Below are 17,210 nucleotides of genomic sequence, written 5' to 3'. Positions count from 1 at the left end.
GAACAGGAGGCTCCGGCGTGCGGCAGCCCACCTGCCGCGGGGCCTGGTGTCACGGCTATTACCCGAGAGGGGGCCACCCGCTCCGCCTCAAGGGGCCGAGACCGGCGCCCCCCAGCCGCCGCGCCTGCGCATAGCTCCCCATCCCCACCACCGCCCTCCCGCGGGCGGGAACCCGGAAGTGGGTAGCGCTGGCGGCTCCCGCCGGGTAGTGGGGGCACCGCCGGGCGGGCGCAGCCGGCACCCCTTGGCGGGGGTAGCGGCGGCTGGCATGGTGCTGGTGGCAGCGCGCCGCGCCCGCGTTGCTCGGAGGAAGCCTGAGCGGAGCCGCGATGGAGATGCTGCTGCCGCCCGTGTGAGTGCGGTGGCGGGGCGGATGGGGAGGTTGCCGGGCTTCTAATAACGCGCCAGGACGGTGGTGTGGAGCGGAGCGCTATGCAGTGCCGTGGGATAGGGGTGCGGAGCCGAGCTCGGGCCCGGGCCCGGGCCCAGTCTCGTAGCAGCTGTCTGCAGTCTCGTAGGCTCTCCGCAGCCCACCCGCCCCGGGCCCCTCGGCAGCGGGAGGGAGCGTGCTCGCGGGAGGCGGGGTGGGGGGGCAGTCGGACCCGGCCGCGGCGTGGGGCAGTGCTGGCGAGAGGGTCGTGTCGGCGAGCCACTGGCGGACCCGGTGACTGGTACCTGGCGGGCCGAGGCTTCCAGAGTGGCCAGCGTCGCCGCTGTTGTTGGAAAATGCCCTGTCTCGCCGCCGTCGCCCTCTGCTGTGCCCGTGTTGGCGGGGCCTTGGGTACCGGGACGAGCATCGGACAGTCCGGGCCACGAGGGAAGTGGTCGCTGGGCTCCCCTTGGGCTGACAGGGCTGCCGGCACCCCCGCCCCGCCGCCTTCCCCTGTGCCTTGCAGCTTGCGGGGACCGGCGCTTTTTTTCCCCTCCTCCCCCTCACTCCTTCTGCTTCCTCCATATGTGGTCCCGAATTACTCCCTGTTTGACTCAGCAGTCATGCTCATCACACTCTGGATTTTCTGGTTATTTAGTTAAGCATCTTTTTTAGTAGCAGTGTGCTAGGGCAAGCCATGTATAACCAACTGCACTTCGTTTGGGTTCATCCAGTCGCCTATATGCTACAGTTCGGTGTACCCTTTGCTTGCACCTTCAGGAGATGGTTTGCAGGTATGCAATAGGTGACGCTTGTGAGAGCAAACGAAAGGGAACTAGTCGCAGCTGGCGTTTGCCCAGTTGGTGAAATGGTACAAGAGACCCCAGTAATTTCAGTCAGACTGGCAGTTCTCAAAAGACGTGTGACTGATGGTTTTGTAGGCTTCATTACCTTAAAAAGGCACAGGAAACTACAGGCCAGTCAGTACCATCTTCATCCATGGAAAGGTGATGGAACAACTCATTCTGGAGGCGATTTGTAGGCATGTCATGGAAAAGAAGATTAGGAGTAGTCAGCATGGATTCATGAAGGGGAATGGATGCTTGACCAATCTGACAGCTTTCTATAATAGTGTGACCAGCTGGGTAGATGAGGGGAGAGCAGTGGATGTTATCTGCTTGACTTCAGAAAGGCTTTTGAAACTGTTTTGAAACATCCTCACAGGTAAGCTTAGGAAGGGTGGGTTAGATGAATAGACAGTGAGGTGGATTGAGAGCTGTCTGAATGGTAGTGCACAGAGGGTTGTCATCAGTGGCACAGAGTCTTGTTGAAAGCCTGCAGCTAGTGATGTCCCCAGGGGTTAGTACTGGGTCCAGCCTTGTTCAACATATTCATCAACGGCCTGGATGAAGGGACAGGGTATTCTTAGCAAGTTTGCTAATGATACAAAACTAGGAGGACTGGCTGACACACCAGAAGATTGTACTGCCATTCAGCCAGACCTGACCAGGCTGGAGAGCTGGGCAGAAGTGAACCTCGTGAAGTTCAGCAAGGGCAAGTGTAGAGACCTGCACCTGAAAACAAATAATTCCAACCTCAGTTTAGGGTTTGACCTGCTGGAAAGCAGCTCTGTAGAAACGGACCTGGGGGTGCTGGTGGACAACAAATTCACCATGATCCAGCAATGTGTACTTGTGGCGAAAAAGGCCAACAGTATCCTGGGGTACATTAATAACAGCATGACCAGCAGGTCAAGGGAGGTTCTTCTGCTCTGTACTGGTGAGGCTACACTTGAAATATTGTGCACATTTCTGGGCTCCCCAGTTCAAGAGATGCAGGAAACTACTGGAGGGAGTTCTGTGGAGAGTCACAAAGATGATTAGGGGACTGGAGCATCTCTGTTATGAGGAGAAACTGAGAGACCTGGGGCTGTTTAGCCTGCAGAAGAGGAGGCTGAGAGAGAACCTTCTCAATGCTTACAAATACCTGAAGGATGAGTATCAAGGGGATGGTGCTGGGCTCTCTTCATTGGTGCCCAGTGATAGGACAAGAGGCATCAGGTATAAACTAGAACACAGGAGGTTTCACTTAAACATGAGGAAAAATGTCTTAGCTGTCAAGGGTGATGGATCACTAGAACTTTCAAAACCTGCCTGGATGTGTTCCTGTGCAACCTGATCCAAGTGAACCCACTTTAGCAGAGGGGGTTGGACTAAATTATCTCCAGAGGTCCCTTCCAACCCCTACCATTCTGTGATTCTGTCACCCTTTGTGACAAAATAAACTTCAGCAAATGAATTTATGCTTCACAGGAGTTCCTCCATCGATCCAGGTTGCTTGGCAGCTCTTTACAAGGAAGTCTTGACAACATTTTTTTTCCAGCATATTGATATGTGATATGTATGTAGTCTGTATGCATATGCAGATAGGTACACTTCAGTATCTGCACTGCTGTGGAATGCTAAATAGGTGACAAAAAAGTAATGTTCCTACATTGGACTGGATAAGTTAATGGTATAATTAAAAGCTGGGTTTCTTCTTCACAGATAGTCTTTGGTGCTCTGAATGTTTCCTGAAGTCAATGGGTTTTGTGTATGTTATTTTTTTTTTAATGCTGAATGCTACATATGTCTCATAATTTAGAATATTCAGTCTAAAGGGACTAGAAATGTCTTTTTTTTTTTTTTTCTCTCTTCCATACAGTAACTTATGTGCTTTATAACGTGTAACTTGATTACTTTTTCTGATGCAAAACTTGCTGTTACTTGGTCTCTTTCACTAATGAGTTGTATCATTTTCACAACTGAACAGGAAATTTTTAATTCATAGCAGTGTCATGGTACATTGTAGTAAGTTGGTTGTAGTATGAGTTCTGTAGATGGACCTTACTTTGTTAGCTGTTTTTACAGAGACTTTTTCTATTCCTTTTTTTTGCTTGATGTACATTAATGAAGTTTTCCTTCAAAATTTTGTATCTGGTTTTTGATTCATGACAATTAGAGCCAACTACTTTGTGTATTTTAGTGCACAGATTATAGAATTCTAGGTTAAAATTGTAATCTTTTGAATTTTTCTTTTAAGCTTCTTTAGACATGCCCAAGTAAAACATCTGTGGTAGAAGAGACACTGGAACTATGGGAGTCTTTGCATGTGTTCAGTTTTACTATTCTTACCTAAATCAAGTAAGCCTGAGTTTTAATTTGTAATCAGATACTGATGTACCAGCATTAGTTGCCTTGTGGCTTTGCTTATTTACAACTTCAGAAGTTCAGTAGTATGGGTTAAAATAGTGCAGGTGATAGAAAACACCACTGATGCTAAGCATTTTCTAAGTATTACAACAATGTAATTTGCCTTGTAATAACAACATTGTAGTTGTAAACAGGGAACTCACTGGCTTGGGGTGGGATGAAAAACCCACTTGCTAGCGTTATCACTTTTGTTTATCAAAACATGAGGGGATCTGCTAAACTACCCAGTTTTTCCTCATACTCACCTATGTCTCATGCTGCTAGGAAAAGCTGAGACAATTGCACTAGTCATCATGTGCTCTTTCTGTCAGATATAAACTGCGAGCTGCATGAGCTAGTAAGGGAGGTCCTGGTGGATGGGCAGAGGGAATGGCTCTTTTCTTGCAGGTGGTGAAGGAATTCAGAGACAAGAATCATGGATGCTGTGTTCTGCCATTGATCTGTATGGGTACTAGGCTAAAAGTTCCTGAACCTCTGCTTCTCCCCTCACTTCAGGGATTATTGAAAATATTCTAGGGTACCATCTTCTTGTTTTCCTCAGCAGAGATTATGGTTAGGCCTGGGTATCTCTGTCAGCCTTGGTTGCGTTGGTCACCAGATTATTACTTGGGAATTCTATCTATTCCTTCACACTTGGGGTCATAGGAAACCAAAATTGCTTGGAGTAAAGAATAAGTTCAAGTGCAAATCTCTTCTGCCTGTGGTGAAGGGAGAAGATAAGAGTAATGGATCTAGACAGAAGTATTAACTCTCATGTTTCTTCTCTTTCTTTCCAGATGTACCAAACTTTGCCATCAGAAGCCCTTGGATCTGAAAGATGACAACACTGAAATTCACTGTCCCATTACAGTAAATCCATGGCACATGAAGAAAGCTTTTAAAGTTATGAATGAATTAAGAAGGTATTACTTCACTGTATACCTCTGCCTGGAGTCCATAATGCATTTTTATTTGCATCTATTAAGTTAATAATAATAGTTTATTTAATAAAAGCATGCAATTCCAGAATTATATATACAGTGCTAGGAAGCATTAAATATATAATTAAATGATATCTGGATTAGAGCCATCTGATGAGAACTGTAATACGTACAGTATGGTTTTTCTCCTCATAAATTAATCAAAAGTAGGTTTATGAGGCTTGAAAAATACTCATAGGTTGTACTTATGGAGTTACAGCTACTCATTCTGTTTTGTATATAGTTGATCTTGGATAGATGAAAAGTGACTTCTTAGCTGAGCCTAAGGCTCTTCATATGCTTGTTGATAATTTTTGCAGTAGGCTGTGAACTGGAAAAATGTGAAAATTTTCTAGTGAGGAGACAGAGGTCACAGTCTAACAAAAACCATTTGACAGTACCATTTCTTTTAGTTTTCTTTTGCTTCCCACCTGAGACAAATCCACATACTCCCAAATGTTGAAAATAACTTTTCTAAATAAAGTTTTGTAAGACCTTCAGTGTCACTGCCACCAGTTTCAGCACAACAAGGAGACTAATGCTGATGCTGTTCCTAGCACCCATGTCAATTTATTTTCTGTACATGAGTAGGTAAGATCATGTTGAAAACTATGACAGCTGGTAATTTGATCTCACAACTGAGCTCTGGTAATTAGGACTCACAGCTATTACTGACACTAATTCAGCATTATACTAACAGCAGCAATGGACAACTGAAATGCTTCTCTAGCATAGACAATATTGGAGGGTGTGAAAACCCTGTAGTCCTTTGTTTCCCATATAAGACTTAAACTGGAGAGGTTTCAGCTGGAAAAAAGGACAGCAACTGACACCCTGTTCAAATATGCTTCTACCTTTGGTCTTTGCTATTCTGTATGGATAAATCTTTGATATTATGGTAGTTAGTGTGATCAGATCAATCTATTTGGCTGTGACAGTTTGTATTCTGATGGAAGGCTAAAGAAAATCATACACTGATTATAAATGGTCTTAAATCCAGCTCAAAGACTTCCATAGTCTGAAGGTAATGGGATAAGATCAGAGACTATTTTTCTAGTGTGTTAACAACCTAGTTAGCTTATGCTGGAAGAACTGATACGAGTTGCTTCACCTTATGCCCTTGGCTTTTTCAAGTATCCCAGTAATGAGATTCAGTGTCTCAAGGACTGTAAAGGAGACTGGCTAGAGCCAGTAGCTATGACTTCTTAAGGATGAGCAAGTTTATACGAAGAAACAGTCTCCCAGAACAAATCTTAAACAGTTTCAGAAGTCAGAAACCTCATCTGTGTTTTGTTGTGAGATATGTGGTATTCCAGCAGAGTGCATTGTTGAAGGCTGCAGATTATTTTCAGAATATATTTTAGTTTCCATGGTTACTTAAATATGAATTGCTGTAGAAGCAATTTGAGCAAATTTGTATTACATGTATAAATAGTTGAAGTTGGAACAGGAGCAGTGCCATTCAAACCTTAACTGTAGTTCTTATTTCATAAGGTAGCTGATGCAGCAATGTTTACTGTTTAAGGGGAGCCCATCTTTTAAAACAGTAAGTGCTAATTAGATAATATTATAAACATTTGCATTTATTTGTTTTGAAATAATAAATTTAAATATTTTTCTAATGCTTCAGATTTCATTACTCAATAAAATTGAAAATATCATTTAATTGATGAATATTAGGTCTTCATTTAAAGTGGTTTCCTTCTCAGTTCTTTTCATTAGTGTAGCACAAGCAGGTGTTTGCCAGATGTGTACTCTCCAGAAAGTGGATAACTAGTGATGAAATCATCTGCTTAAGCATCTAAAATACACTAATTTTGGAATCATTAATGCTGTGAGTTTATATTACATTTTTGGCTGTCAAGTTGTTTGATTCTATTGGCTTACAAGAGGGTTTTTCTGGGCCTTCAACTTTTGACAAATTTGAGTTATGTCCTTAATAGTTTTTCTCATTTCATTACTCACCATCACCTCAACACTGAGTCAGAGAGATCATTAGAATAGCTAATTAGTTCTTGACATAGGAAGAAATTACCTTCTGACGTCTATCTTTCCTCTTCATTGTAACTGACTCTTATCACAATGGAATTTGACCTCACCTATATTTGTTAAAATCCTCTTTCTTAGAAACAAGACATTGCCAAAATCTTTTAAAGGTATGGCTAATCGCCTTTCCTTGTGTAAAAGTGAAGAGTAATCTGCAAGCTCATAAACAGTTACTGTTCTTAAAGCTGTACTTTTCTGTGCTCCCCCCAGTTTTCTCATTTTCCATACCAAGATGGTGTAACTACCAGGCTCTGTTCTTTCAGTTGCTCTATACAAACAAATTAATACAGTACTGCTTCAAAATGCAAGCTTTCCTAAAATAAATTGATGTGCCCTTTTGAAATGGAGGTGCTGAGTTGCTGTGGAAGCTTGCAGCAGAGTATATGGTTAAGTTTATAAGCTTGTTTCTTTATTTAGTAGTTTGTTTAGCTTGTCAGCTGTGTAGTAACATAAAGCATATTCATTCACTTACTGCAGTTCCAGATTAGAGATTTGTCCAGACTACCTCTAAGTTACTATGTCCATATATGTGCAATGTAATGAATTAGCTGGAGTTTTGCATTGATGTAGTTCTGTTGCTTCTGGCTTCATTGTTACCTTTAGTATTTTTGTGCAGCTAAATAAAAACCCTTTTGTTCCTGTTGTCAGGATAAGTACAGGTGTCTGAAAAAGCTGGGTATCTGATGACCTCTGTTTCAGTTTTTGTATAATAAATGTAGTGGTTGTTTTCAAGTTCCTCTGAATTGTGCATTTCATCTGGGTATAGTCATCACCTTATATTGTACATTTTTTTTTTGATCATAACCATATTGCAGGCCAAACCTGTGAAATTTGGATAGGTGCTTTGGGTACTAAATGGTGAAAGGGGGAAAATACTCTATGAGGATTGTAGTATGGCCTCAAAAGTTAGCTGTGGCCACTAAAATATTTGGTGTATGACATCCAGAAGGCCACCTCATTTGAGGCTATGCTAAAGAAGCTGGGTGATTTCAGAGGCTGCAAGATCATGGTTTTCTTTGGACTGAGGTGAATGTCTGAGCAGTTTGGCTGAGAGTTCTTGCTCTGTCAGAGCAAAATGCAGCTGCTCACCCTAGTCTCTGCAACAGCAAACTAACAAAACCTCTGTGCTCTAACTGCAGTATATATTCAGGAAAGGTAAAAAATTATCTCTTCAAAAGTCATAGATTCATACACAGCTCTATCTCTGTCCCAAAGGAGTATGTTCTGTCATACTTTCCCCTCTTCCCTTTGTTGCCCTGGCTCTGAGTACTGTGGATTTTATGCCACTTGTACAAGGATAGTGCTAGCATGAGAAGGAAATAAAGGACAGCTGACTCTGGCTATTTAGATGCCTGGGAAATTGCTGCCTTTTGCTGCTGTGGTGTTTGTGGTTGGTTGGTGTTTTTTGTTTGTCTGTTTTTTTCCTTTTAATTTTTTTATTTTATTTGTTTTTCCTCACTCTTCCTTCCATCTAGAAAATTAGATTATAAAGAGACACAGTGTAGTTGATTTAACTGAAAGAGATGTATGCAGTAGCTGTAAACTGCATTGGAAACACCTGCATTAGGAATGATTATAAATGAGATGTTAATTTACTGAAGCAGAAGAGGGAGGAAATATGTATTACAGTCACAAAGGACAAGAATGCAAATGGATGTAATGAAGATAAAAAGTCAGGCAAGATATGAAGTTAACCATAATAAATTGTAAACTGTTCAAAGTGGAGAAAATAGTTGGTACTGTGTGTGCAGGCTGAATATAAATATGCTTTGGAAACAGTAAATATAGAGATGACTAGGTAGTGATTTTGAACAATAAAGTAGGCATGTGCTTCCAGTATTATGTGACACAGGCATCAGAATTGAAGTTTGGATTCTTGATCTGTAAAGTCTCGTTTCTTAACTAATTTTTTTAGTGTTTGTGTGTACCAAATCCTTTTTTTATTTTTAATGAGAGTTACTCAGGGGCCCAGATTTCCAGTGAGCAAATTTATAATCCGCTGATACAGATTTTGGTTATCCACTGCAGAAACTTCTGTGCAAGGAATCACAATTCAGTTGTTTGATTTTTCAGAAAGTTCTGTCTACCCAGGCACCATCTGTAATCTGGCTGAGTAATAGCTGTGTGGTTGTGTAATGCTTTTTAAAAACAATGCTTCATCAACATTGTCTGCCTGCCTCTTTTGAGGGCATAGGAAAAAAATTGTGTGTGATGTTATATGCTTTTCTGTTGTAGTTCACTTACGTGAAATTGCCTTCTCTGATATTTCTAAATAGTCAAAACTTGCTGTGTGATGTGACGATAGTAGCTGAAGATATGGAAATTGCAGCGCATAGAGTTGTGCTAGCCGCCTGCAGCCCCTACTTCCATGCCATGTTTACAGGTACCAAATGTTTCAATACTTCCTGTGTTCTAATCCAATCCAACTGTATAAAGCACAAAATAAAATTACTTTTGCTTTTTTAGGATCTCATTTAATTTTTAGGTAAGCCAATAAGAACATTTGGGTTTCGTAATGATTTTTTCTTCAGTCTAAGGACACACTGGCAACTTATTCTGTGATAGCATGGTGAATGCCTTAAAAAGTCTCCTTCATTTGAACAAAATTCTGTTTTAGTAAGCCAGGAATAGTACAGTTGTTAGAGCCTTTAAGGCTCTGAGTAATCTTCAAAGGTTAAAATAACTTTCATGTTAATTTTGAATTAAATTATGTCTTTTAACAGCTATTGCTGCTACATTCTTCAGACCCCAAGTACTCTAGGCTGTTAGTAAATACAAAAGCTTTCTGTGGATTTGGCAGATATAGCTGGAGTGCATGTTTTTGTATTTTTAGGGTAATTCTGTGTGACATGTACTCTGCATCATTGCCACAACTTTTCTGTGCAGGCTTGATTCTGCTTCTGCTTGCTCTATGCTGGCCAAGTTACTGCTTTGCTGCTGCAACACAAATGCTGAAAGCTTGCAAAGCTACGATATGTTCAGGTTCATAGAAGCCTCCAGCTGTATTCCTGTGCTGTGGGTTTAATTCCATAATGGTTATAAATTACACTGAAATTATATGGACTTCAGTGTCAAAGTGAGCATGCTACTGAATGCACACTGAAACAGACTTCTGAAGTTTTGTCTGTCCCTTCTAAAAATCTCATGCTGATTTGGTAGTTAATGTTGACTGAGAATAAAAGAATTCTCTAGAATGTATTGGTTCTGACCACCAGCTCAGGTGGAGGCAGAAATGTGGCCCTTGTTTTAATAACTTTAATTGTACACATCTGGAAGACTGATGGAATTTGAAATACCCTTGTGTTTTGCAGAAGCAGCTGGTTATTCTTGATTTTATAAGCCAATATTTTGACACAACCAAAGCTAGAAGCAGACTCAGTACTAGCAGCAACAGTGCTTCAAAGTTGTGTATAAAATTAAATATCTATTCCTCTAATAGTTCTTGAAGTTTGCATTTCTGGCTCAGACAAACATTCCAGGTGACATACATTCTTTCTTTATTATTACTGCTGTCCTTAAAGTTAGAATGAAAACAGCTGCTTCCACAGTCCCTTTTCATCACCATAGTAACAGAAGAACACAAGCCTTTCACATTACTTCTGTATTAAAGATTAACTGTTGTTGACTGTTACATTGAAAAAATTCTTTACTTAGAATGTAGTTTTATGCTATGATTTCTATGACTAAGACATTTCTGCTTGCTTCCACTGCCCTTTTTGTGGAGAAGCTTATTGCCCATTAGAAGTGCAAGTGCAACGGTGTCTTTGGGCACTGCCCAGATGGAATTGCTGAAATCCTAGTTCTTTTCTTCTTGCAGACCCTTTAAAAGTCATTTGCTTGGTTTATGTTTTTAAATGTAGGTCGTCTCTGAGCCCCAGTTGTGTAGGAGCAGAAGATAAGGATGCTTACCTAAATAATGAGTGGCAAGCATTTAACCCATGCATTTGTGACAACGTTTGTGTAGTTGGTGCACCAAATAGGTGGCAGTTTAAATAGAATGTAGCTGTGGCTTCAAGATGTTATCAACAGAATTTCATCTCTTAACCAGCTACACAAAATGGAAACATATCTTCCTCCATTCAGAATAAATTAACTGAGAAGACAGTCCAAAAAAAAAAAAAGCACTTGAATGTTTCAGGGTTACTTCTTGACTAGAAGGAGCAGCTTATACCTCCATCTTTCTGAGTCGTTAGGTACTGACTGCTATGCAGGCCAAGGTAGGGCATTAACTGAGATCAAACCCTTTGCCTGGACATTTTTCCTGTTTGCACATGTAATGGTAGAAGTAGCCCTGTTAAATAAACAGACAGAAAAAATTACGTTGGAGGGGGAAATAAAGATTAAGCATCTGAGACTATGTTGCTGGGAATAATTATTCCTTCCTTATACAGTGGAATTCTTTAGAAATATGTGTTGTGATCTGAACTAAATTAAATGTTTAGAGAACTGGTTCATAAAGCATCAGTGAAGGGATCCTTCAGTGCCTATAAGGGCCTGGTTTGTGACATGAGTGACCTGAATTTAGTTTTCAGTTCTGCAATGGCAGTTATCCTTAGGCAATTACCTCTTCTTTTCCCTTCAGTTCTTCATTTGTTAAAACATGTGTTAAAAAAAAGCCTTCCTTATGTTACTTTGTGAGGAATATAATAAGGTTTTTAAGTAGCCCTATAGTAACTTCAACTCATCATGCTGCTTCTGCCTGGGAGGTTGTATCAGTTTTTTCCTTTCTGTTTCCTATATGCTTTCCTGTCACTGCCACTTTGTAAAGATATGGCAATGCAACTTCCCAATCATGAACAGAGTTCTTTGCCAGGTTGAGTTTTAGACTGAGACTGCTTAGCAAGTGAATCTATGGTTTCCTGCATATGAACTGTCAAACAAGTATGGATCACAAGAGGACTGATCTAGAATTGTAGTAACACTGTTTGTCTGTTTAGCATGAGAGGTAGAAGCAAGTCGTAAGTTTTGTGTTGGGTTTAGGGTTTTTTGTATTTTCTGGGCTCTGTTGTTAAACAGAGAAGGTGCCTATCTGTGGCTCTAGAAACCTTGAGACAGAAATCTGAAAACAAACCTAATGTGCTTGCAGAATATCAAACTCTGCTCTCCCACACACACAATTTCCCCAAAGGACCACCTCCACAGCAGCTTACATAATAAATAACTTGCAGGATACATGCTCTGAAGATCAATAGGTTTAATCTGTGTCAAACCATAAACAGAAACCTGGAATACAGGGCCCTGCAGAGAACACACTGCAATCATCCTTCAAAGGTTTAGGGAAATGTTTCAGAAGTGCAGGTGAAAAGAGAGTTCTGCAGGGGCTGGATTTTGCTGGTTTTGATGTTGTTCATCAATATTTGCTAGAACACTTGCAACCTTTGCTGCCATTAAGGATTAGTATGTTGCTATAAATGGGCTTCTGCACTTCCTACCCCTTCAAGGGTTGATTTAAAATGTCATTCCTTATCCATCAATTCAGAAAAGGCATGAATAATGGTAACACCTTTCTTAGTGGTGATCCCTTTGCAAAAGACACTGGATAGAATGCATCATTTGTCACCAACTCTGGAGACCACAGAGTAACAAACAATGCAATTAGAGAGGTACTTCCTAAGGAAATGGCAGCAGCATCTTGTTCATTTCTTCATCCTGTTTGCTTCTCTTGTTGTAAATGTACATTGTACCTTATTAGTGCCCTTATCTTTAGATGCCATGGAGAAAGAAGTAAGAATACATTCAATACAGAATACTGATCTATCCAGAGACTGGGATGTGCTCTTCCAAAGTAAAAGTTTACATGTCTACCAACATAACCAGTGTAGTTCATGTTTCACTTCACAGTGCAAGTCAAAAAGGTATAAAGGTCTGAGGTGACCCAATGTGTGGTTGGTAGTCACAGAGAAGGTTATAATCATTCAAAATGCTTCTTTGGGCAATTATTTCAGATGTTGCATTTTGAGGCCATTCTGGGAAGATCAGCTGTGGCATATGGCCAATATGTCAGCCTCCACAAACTGAGATCCAACAAGTCTTCTCTTGCTTGCCATTTTATCTTAGCTGTTAAATCAGATCTCTAACAGAGGTGAAAGAGAATAACAAGTTGGCAAACAAAGAAATACATATGTTAATTCTACTGTGGGAATAGACTTTTTCTTACTTAAAATTACTCCAGATTGCATTTGGTATGTTCCTTTGATTAGGAAGTGAACAGAGTGGGAGTATTTTAATAGCTTGCTTTGCCAGAAAAATGTTTTTGTATGTAATCAAAGGGTCTTATTTAGGTTTGATAACAATATTTTCCTTATATTGTACACTGGAGTGAATTTCACTGCAGTGAAATTATTCACGCAGATAGAATTCACATGATGGTAACAACAAAGTTGTCTTTTCTGATTGGAGGGAGGAAGGAAAGAAATCGAACTATTGTTATTGGAGGTGCTTTAGTATCACAACTGATTATACACAAAGGTCTGCTGCTATTAAAATTCTATATTCGTGATGTATTTCTAAGTAATTTACTTGACTAATAAACTGTATTTGTAGGTGAGATGAGTGAAAGCCGAGCAAAGAGAGTTCGAATAAAAGAAGTTGATGGCTGGACTCTAAGGATGCTTATTGATTATATTTACACTGCTGAAATTCAAGTTACAGAAGAAAATGTGCAGGTAAGAGAGAGAATATTTTCTTGCTCAGAAGAGATCTAATGTGCAGTGTCATTTATTTTGTCAGTGTAGTTCTACTCTGACATGGTAAATCTCCTCTGCAAACTAGAATTTTTTTTCAGACCATGTGCTTACAATGCAAGTAGTCATGCTGTTTGAATTCCAGGTCAGATTCAAAGACTACTGAAGTAAATGAAGTTAGTTGACTTTAGTGGGCTTTGCAACCAAACCTTATATAATACAGTAAAATAGATGGTCTGCCCTGCCTAAAACTAATTCTGTCAGAGACTTTGTACCACCCCCACTCTGATACTTAAACAAAGTAGATCTGTGCTTAAATGTGAAACCGTGTTCCCCAATGTAGCTGTTCTGTTTAATTTTTTTGTCTGCTAGTCTGCAGGGTGAAGTACTTCTGTTAAGTCTCTGTACCTTGCCAGTAGCCACTTGTGCAGAAATGTGTAACTACTGCTATGGGGGTTTGGGTTTTTTTCAGTGGTTTGGTTGCTATTTTAAAACAACTAATATCTATCATGAAGTTTTTTCCCATCCCACACAGAGGTGATCAGTTCTTCTAGTTGACTACCTTAAGCTTAAATTTCAACTAGAATAAAGCAAACACAAGCTTAGGAAACCTGGCTTCCTGCCCTTAATATTTTCTGACCTCAAATGCTGAAGATAGAATGGATTTTCCATCCGCTATCTTTTGAGCTTTGTCAGAGATGTTTGGTTAGTTTAAAATTCATTGCATAACAGATTTTTTTTTTTTCTTGCCTATCACCACATTAGCACTTATTTTGCTGCTTTTGCAGAGAGCAAAACCATGTTGATGTGTTTGGAATAGAAAGCTTCTCTTGTAATTGTGCATTCTGAAGTTTATTGCTTCAGTTGAGCACTAGGCTCAAATTAGTAGGTTTTTGATGGGTTGCTGTATCCAGTGGGGTCACTGCTAGTGTTAGCTGTGATTAATTGAAAGCCTGAAAATGAGAAATATAACCAGTTTGAAACAAAATATCATACTATTAAACCTTCCATATTTTAGATCATGAGAAAAGTCTGCAAATCTGCAAGATTCATATTTTTGAACATTCTTTTTAAGGAATTGTTTACTTCTAGTCTGATGATGGGTGAATATATTGAAAAAACTGCCTGAAATGTTATATCTTGCCAGTCTGGTGGTTGCACAGATCTCTGTATCACTGTGTAAGACCTTAGGCAAAATCTGGAGGTGTCAGAGATTCCCTAGCAGACCTTTTTTTGCTTGTTTATATTGTTTTTTCTTTCTTAAATCAGAATATTCTGGTTTGCTGACATGCTTTAATGACCTTGATCTTGTACTTTTGATCCATATCAAAAATCTATTGTGTTTTGGCTGTAGGCACTACCTAGGAGGATGCCCATGGTCATCACTGACTCTTCTATGTTAATGGGGAGATCATGTCAAGTGTTATGTTTCTCCTCATGCAGGACTCATTAAAGGCCAGACATCATTGGGCTTCTGAATCTGATAGGGCTTCATTTTTGCAGCTCCAGATTATCTATCTGGAGATATATCTGATGATAAAGGGGATGGTAATATAAGTAATGTGGCTGGTGAGTGATATTGCCAATTTGTGGTTAAAGTACTGGGAAGACACTCAAGCTTTTATGTGGATTTTGATTTATTACAATATAGTTACACTTTAGTTTTGATACTGAATGTACTTGTAATATCACTTGTAATGGCTGTAAAGCTATTCTTTGTTACTTTCATCCTTTTTGCATTATTACTACTATTATTACTGCTATTATATTATTATCACTACTAGATACATAGTGTACATTTGCATTATGGCAGAACCTAATGCTGTGGGTAAAACCAAAATGTATGTCTGTAAGTTCTTTTACTTACGTTTGAAAGCCAAGGTGGGAAAATTGTTACTGTGAATTTCTGGAAACTAGAATCCTAGCACAGACTGTCAGGTCTTAGGTATAACTGTTTTCTCTACATAAATGTGTTGCAAGCTCTTGAAATAGTGACTAGCTCTCAATTTCCTGTCTATATAACACGTATTGCTAAAAGATACTTTGAAATTTTGGTAATGAGTAAGAATTTCTTTTGTAGGAATACAGAACTGTGAAGGCCTAGGATGCCATGTAGTATTATCTCTGAACTTTTTTCATATTTAGGCTAGTATGCTAAACTGGAGCTTCAGCTTCTAGGGAGCTAGTTATGTTTCTTATTCTCATGTCCTTTCTGCATTTTTTCTGTGTCTTCAGGTTAAACATAGTAAGAATAGGCATTTAATTAATTTCTGATATATGATATAGTATTTGAAAATTATGTCAGTCCTTCATATTTAAATAATGTAGAATTGCTAAGTATTCTTTAGTATTAAAATAGACACCTTGTATATTCCTAAAACACTAATTGTAAATGAATACTTAGACGAGTGAGCTTGGCTATCACATTTTCTTAAAGGACAGGTTAACTACAAGCTTCTTTCTTTCATTAATGTCTTACTTGATGTAGTTATGGACAGGAGATTGCTTCCTTTCTGTGCCTTTGCACCTACTGAATAAGAAGCATTCATTTCCACTCCTCAGTCATGGCATGGGTTTTTTCAGGAGTGAGGGGAAGTATAAGGGGGTGAATGTAGAGAAGTCGGGTATAATCAATGATTGAGTGGAAAGCCACATTCATTTAGGGCGTATCTATCAACGCTGGAGGCCCTCAGCACTGGGTGTAATCACTACATTAGTTAAATACAATAGAGTGTTTGTTCTTTACATCTGTTCTTGGTTCAGTAGTTTTCCCCAGTCCCCAGCAGTGAGAGAACTTTCTTCTAGTATTTGTCCATCATGTAGAATGAGTTATTTTATCATTCATCTTTAATGGCATTCACATCATATAATGCTGTACTGGTGTTTCTGTAGTATTTACATATGATGTCACGTTTTCCTCTGTTCTAGGTCTCTGTTCTTTCTCTTTTCTTTTTTTTTTTTTTCCCTAAATGAAATTCAATGTCAAGCTTAATGCAATATCACGTTTTTCATGTTTTAAGAAGGGAACATCAAAGTTAACATTTTCAGAAGGCAAATCCATTTTCTTGCACATCAAATTTTTTCAATTTCCATATAGGTATTAACTACATGCAGTGCACAATGTGGGAGAGTTAGTTACTATAAGAAGCTCATGCATGAGTAACTCTCCCACACTATGCGTATGCTTTTCAGCATGTATTTAGTCAGCCATGTACCTAGGGCCTCTATTGAGCACAAGTATATCAGAGAAGTTGTTTCTGCAGTTGTCTGCAGACTGTGGATTTGTTGCAGGCTTTAGAGGTGATGACTGGCATCTGATTGGAGAAAATAGGGGACAAAGTTGATTGTGTTCCTTTACGGTTCCCTGTTATTGTGGTTGTGCTGGTAACAGCTGTTTGCTAGACTTGCTTTATAAACCAGATAAATGACCTTATATATTAAAAAAAAACCCAAACAAAAAACCACCCTACCAAAACCATAATAATCTTTTCCTCCCTCACCCAACTTCCTGGCACTTTTTTAGTTATTCTTGACTTGGATCATGTCAAAGATCTTGTAGTTCTTTGAGTTAGTGTATTGAAGTGTGAGAATATACACCTGTGCTGGGAGTGGTCAGTTCCTTGCTGCCTAGGGAAAACATTATATGTTAAAGAAAAAAGAGGGTTGTGCACAAGAGATAGCAGAATAAAACCACAAGTAATGGTATTTATACAAAGCTCTATCCTGGCATGTTTTTGTCCCTTTCAAGAATTAGGTACAACCAACACAAGATCCTTTTTAATATGCATGATTTTTTGTGTTCATTTTCTGAAATTACTCAAGAACAATGTTCTCAATGTTACTAACACTTGAACACACAATATGTGTACATTTTTCCTCTGTTCACACAGATTCCATTTAA

At 39.6% G+C, this 17,210-nt stretch overlaps 1 protein-coding gene across 6 annotated transcripts in view; it reads left to right on the top strand.

The window, feature by feature from the left end:
• The window catches only part of KLHL2 (kelch like family member 2), a 75,195-nt gene that overhangs the window by 12,086 nt on the left and 45,899 nt on the right, over window positions 1-17,210 (top strand). For 3 of the 6 annotated variants that reach the window (XM_068137147.1, XM_068137149.1, XM_068137146.1), the window contains exons 1-4: window positions 174-352; window positions 4,398-4,523; window positions 8,903-9,009; window positions 13,170-13,291. In XM_068137147.1, coding sequence (XP_067993248.1) covers window positions 330-352; window positions 4,398-4,523; window positions 8,903-9,009; window positions 13,170-13,291 — 378 coding nt within the window. In that variant the 5' untranslated portion in view covers window positions 174-329. Of the gene's footprint in view, window positions 1-173; window positions 353-3,451; window positions 3,553-4,397; window positions 4,524-8,902; window positions 9,010-13,169; window positions 13,292-17,210 lie in introns of those variants that run through there. The other 3 variants (XM_068137148.1, XM_068137150.1, XM_068137151.1) reach the window with 3 other exon arrangements.

The sequence above is a fragment of the Melanerpes formicivorus genome, unplaced genomic scaffold (genome assembly GCF_026170545.1).
Source record: "Melanerpes formicivorus ecotype bairdi unplaced genomic scaffold, bMelFor1.0.p_v2 SCAF_4, whole genome shotgun sequence".
NCBI classification, from domain to species: Eukaryota; Metazoa; Chordata; class Aves; order Piciformes; family Picidae; genus Melanerpes; species Melanerpes formicivorus.
Note: the sequence above shows the minus strand (reverse complement) of the source record. Positions and strands in the feature narration are given on the sequence as shown.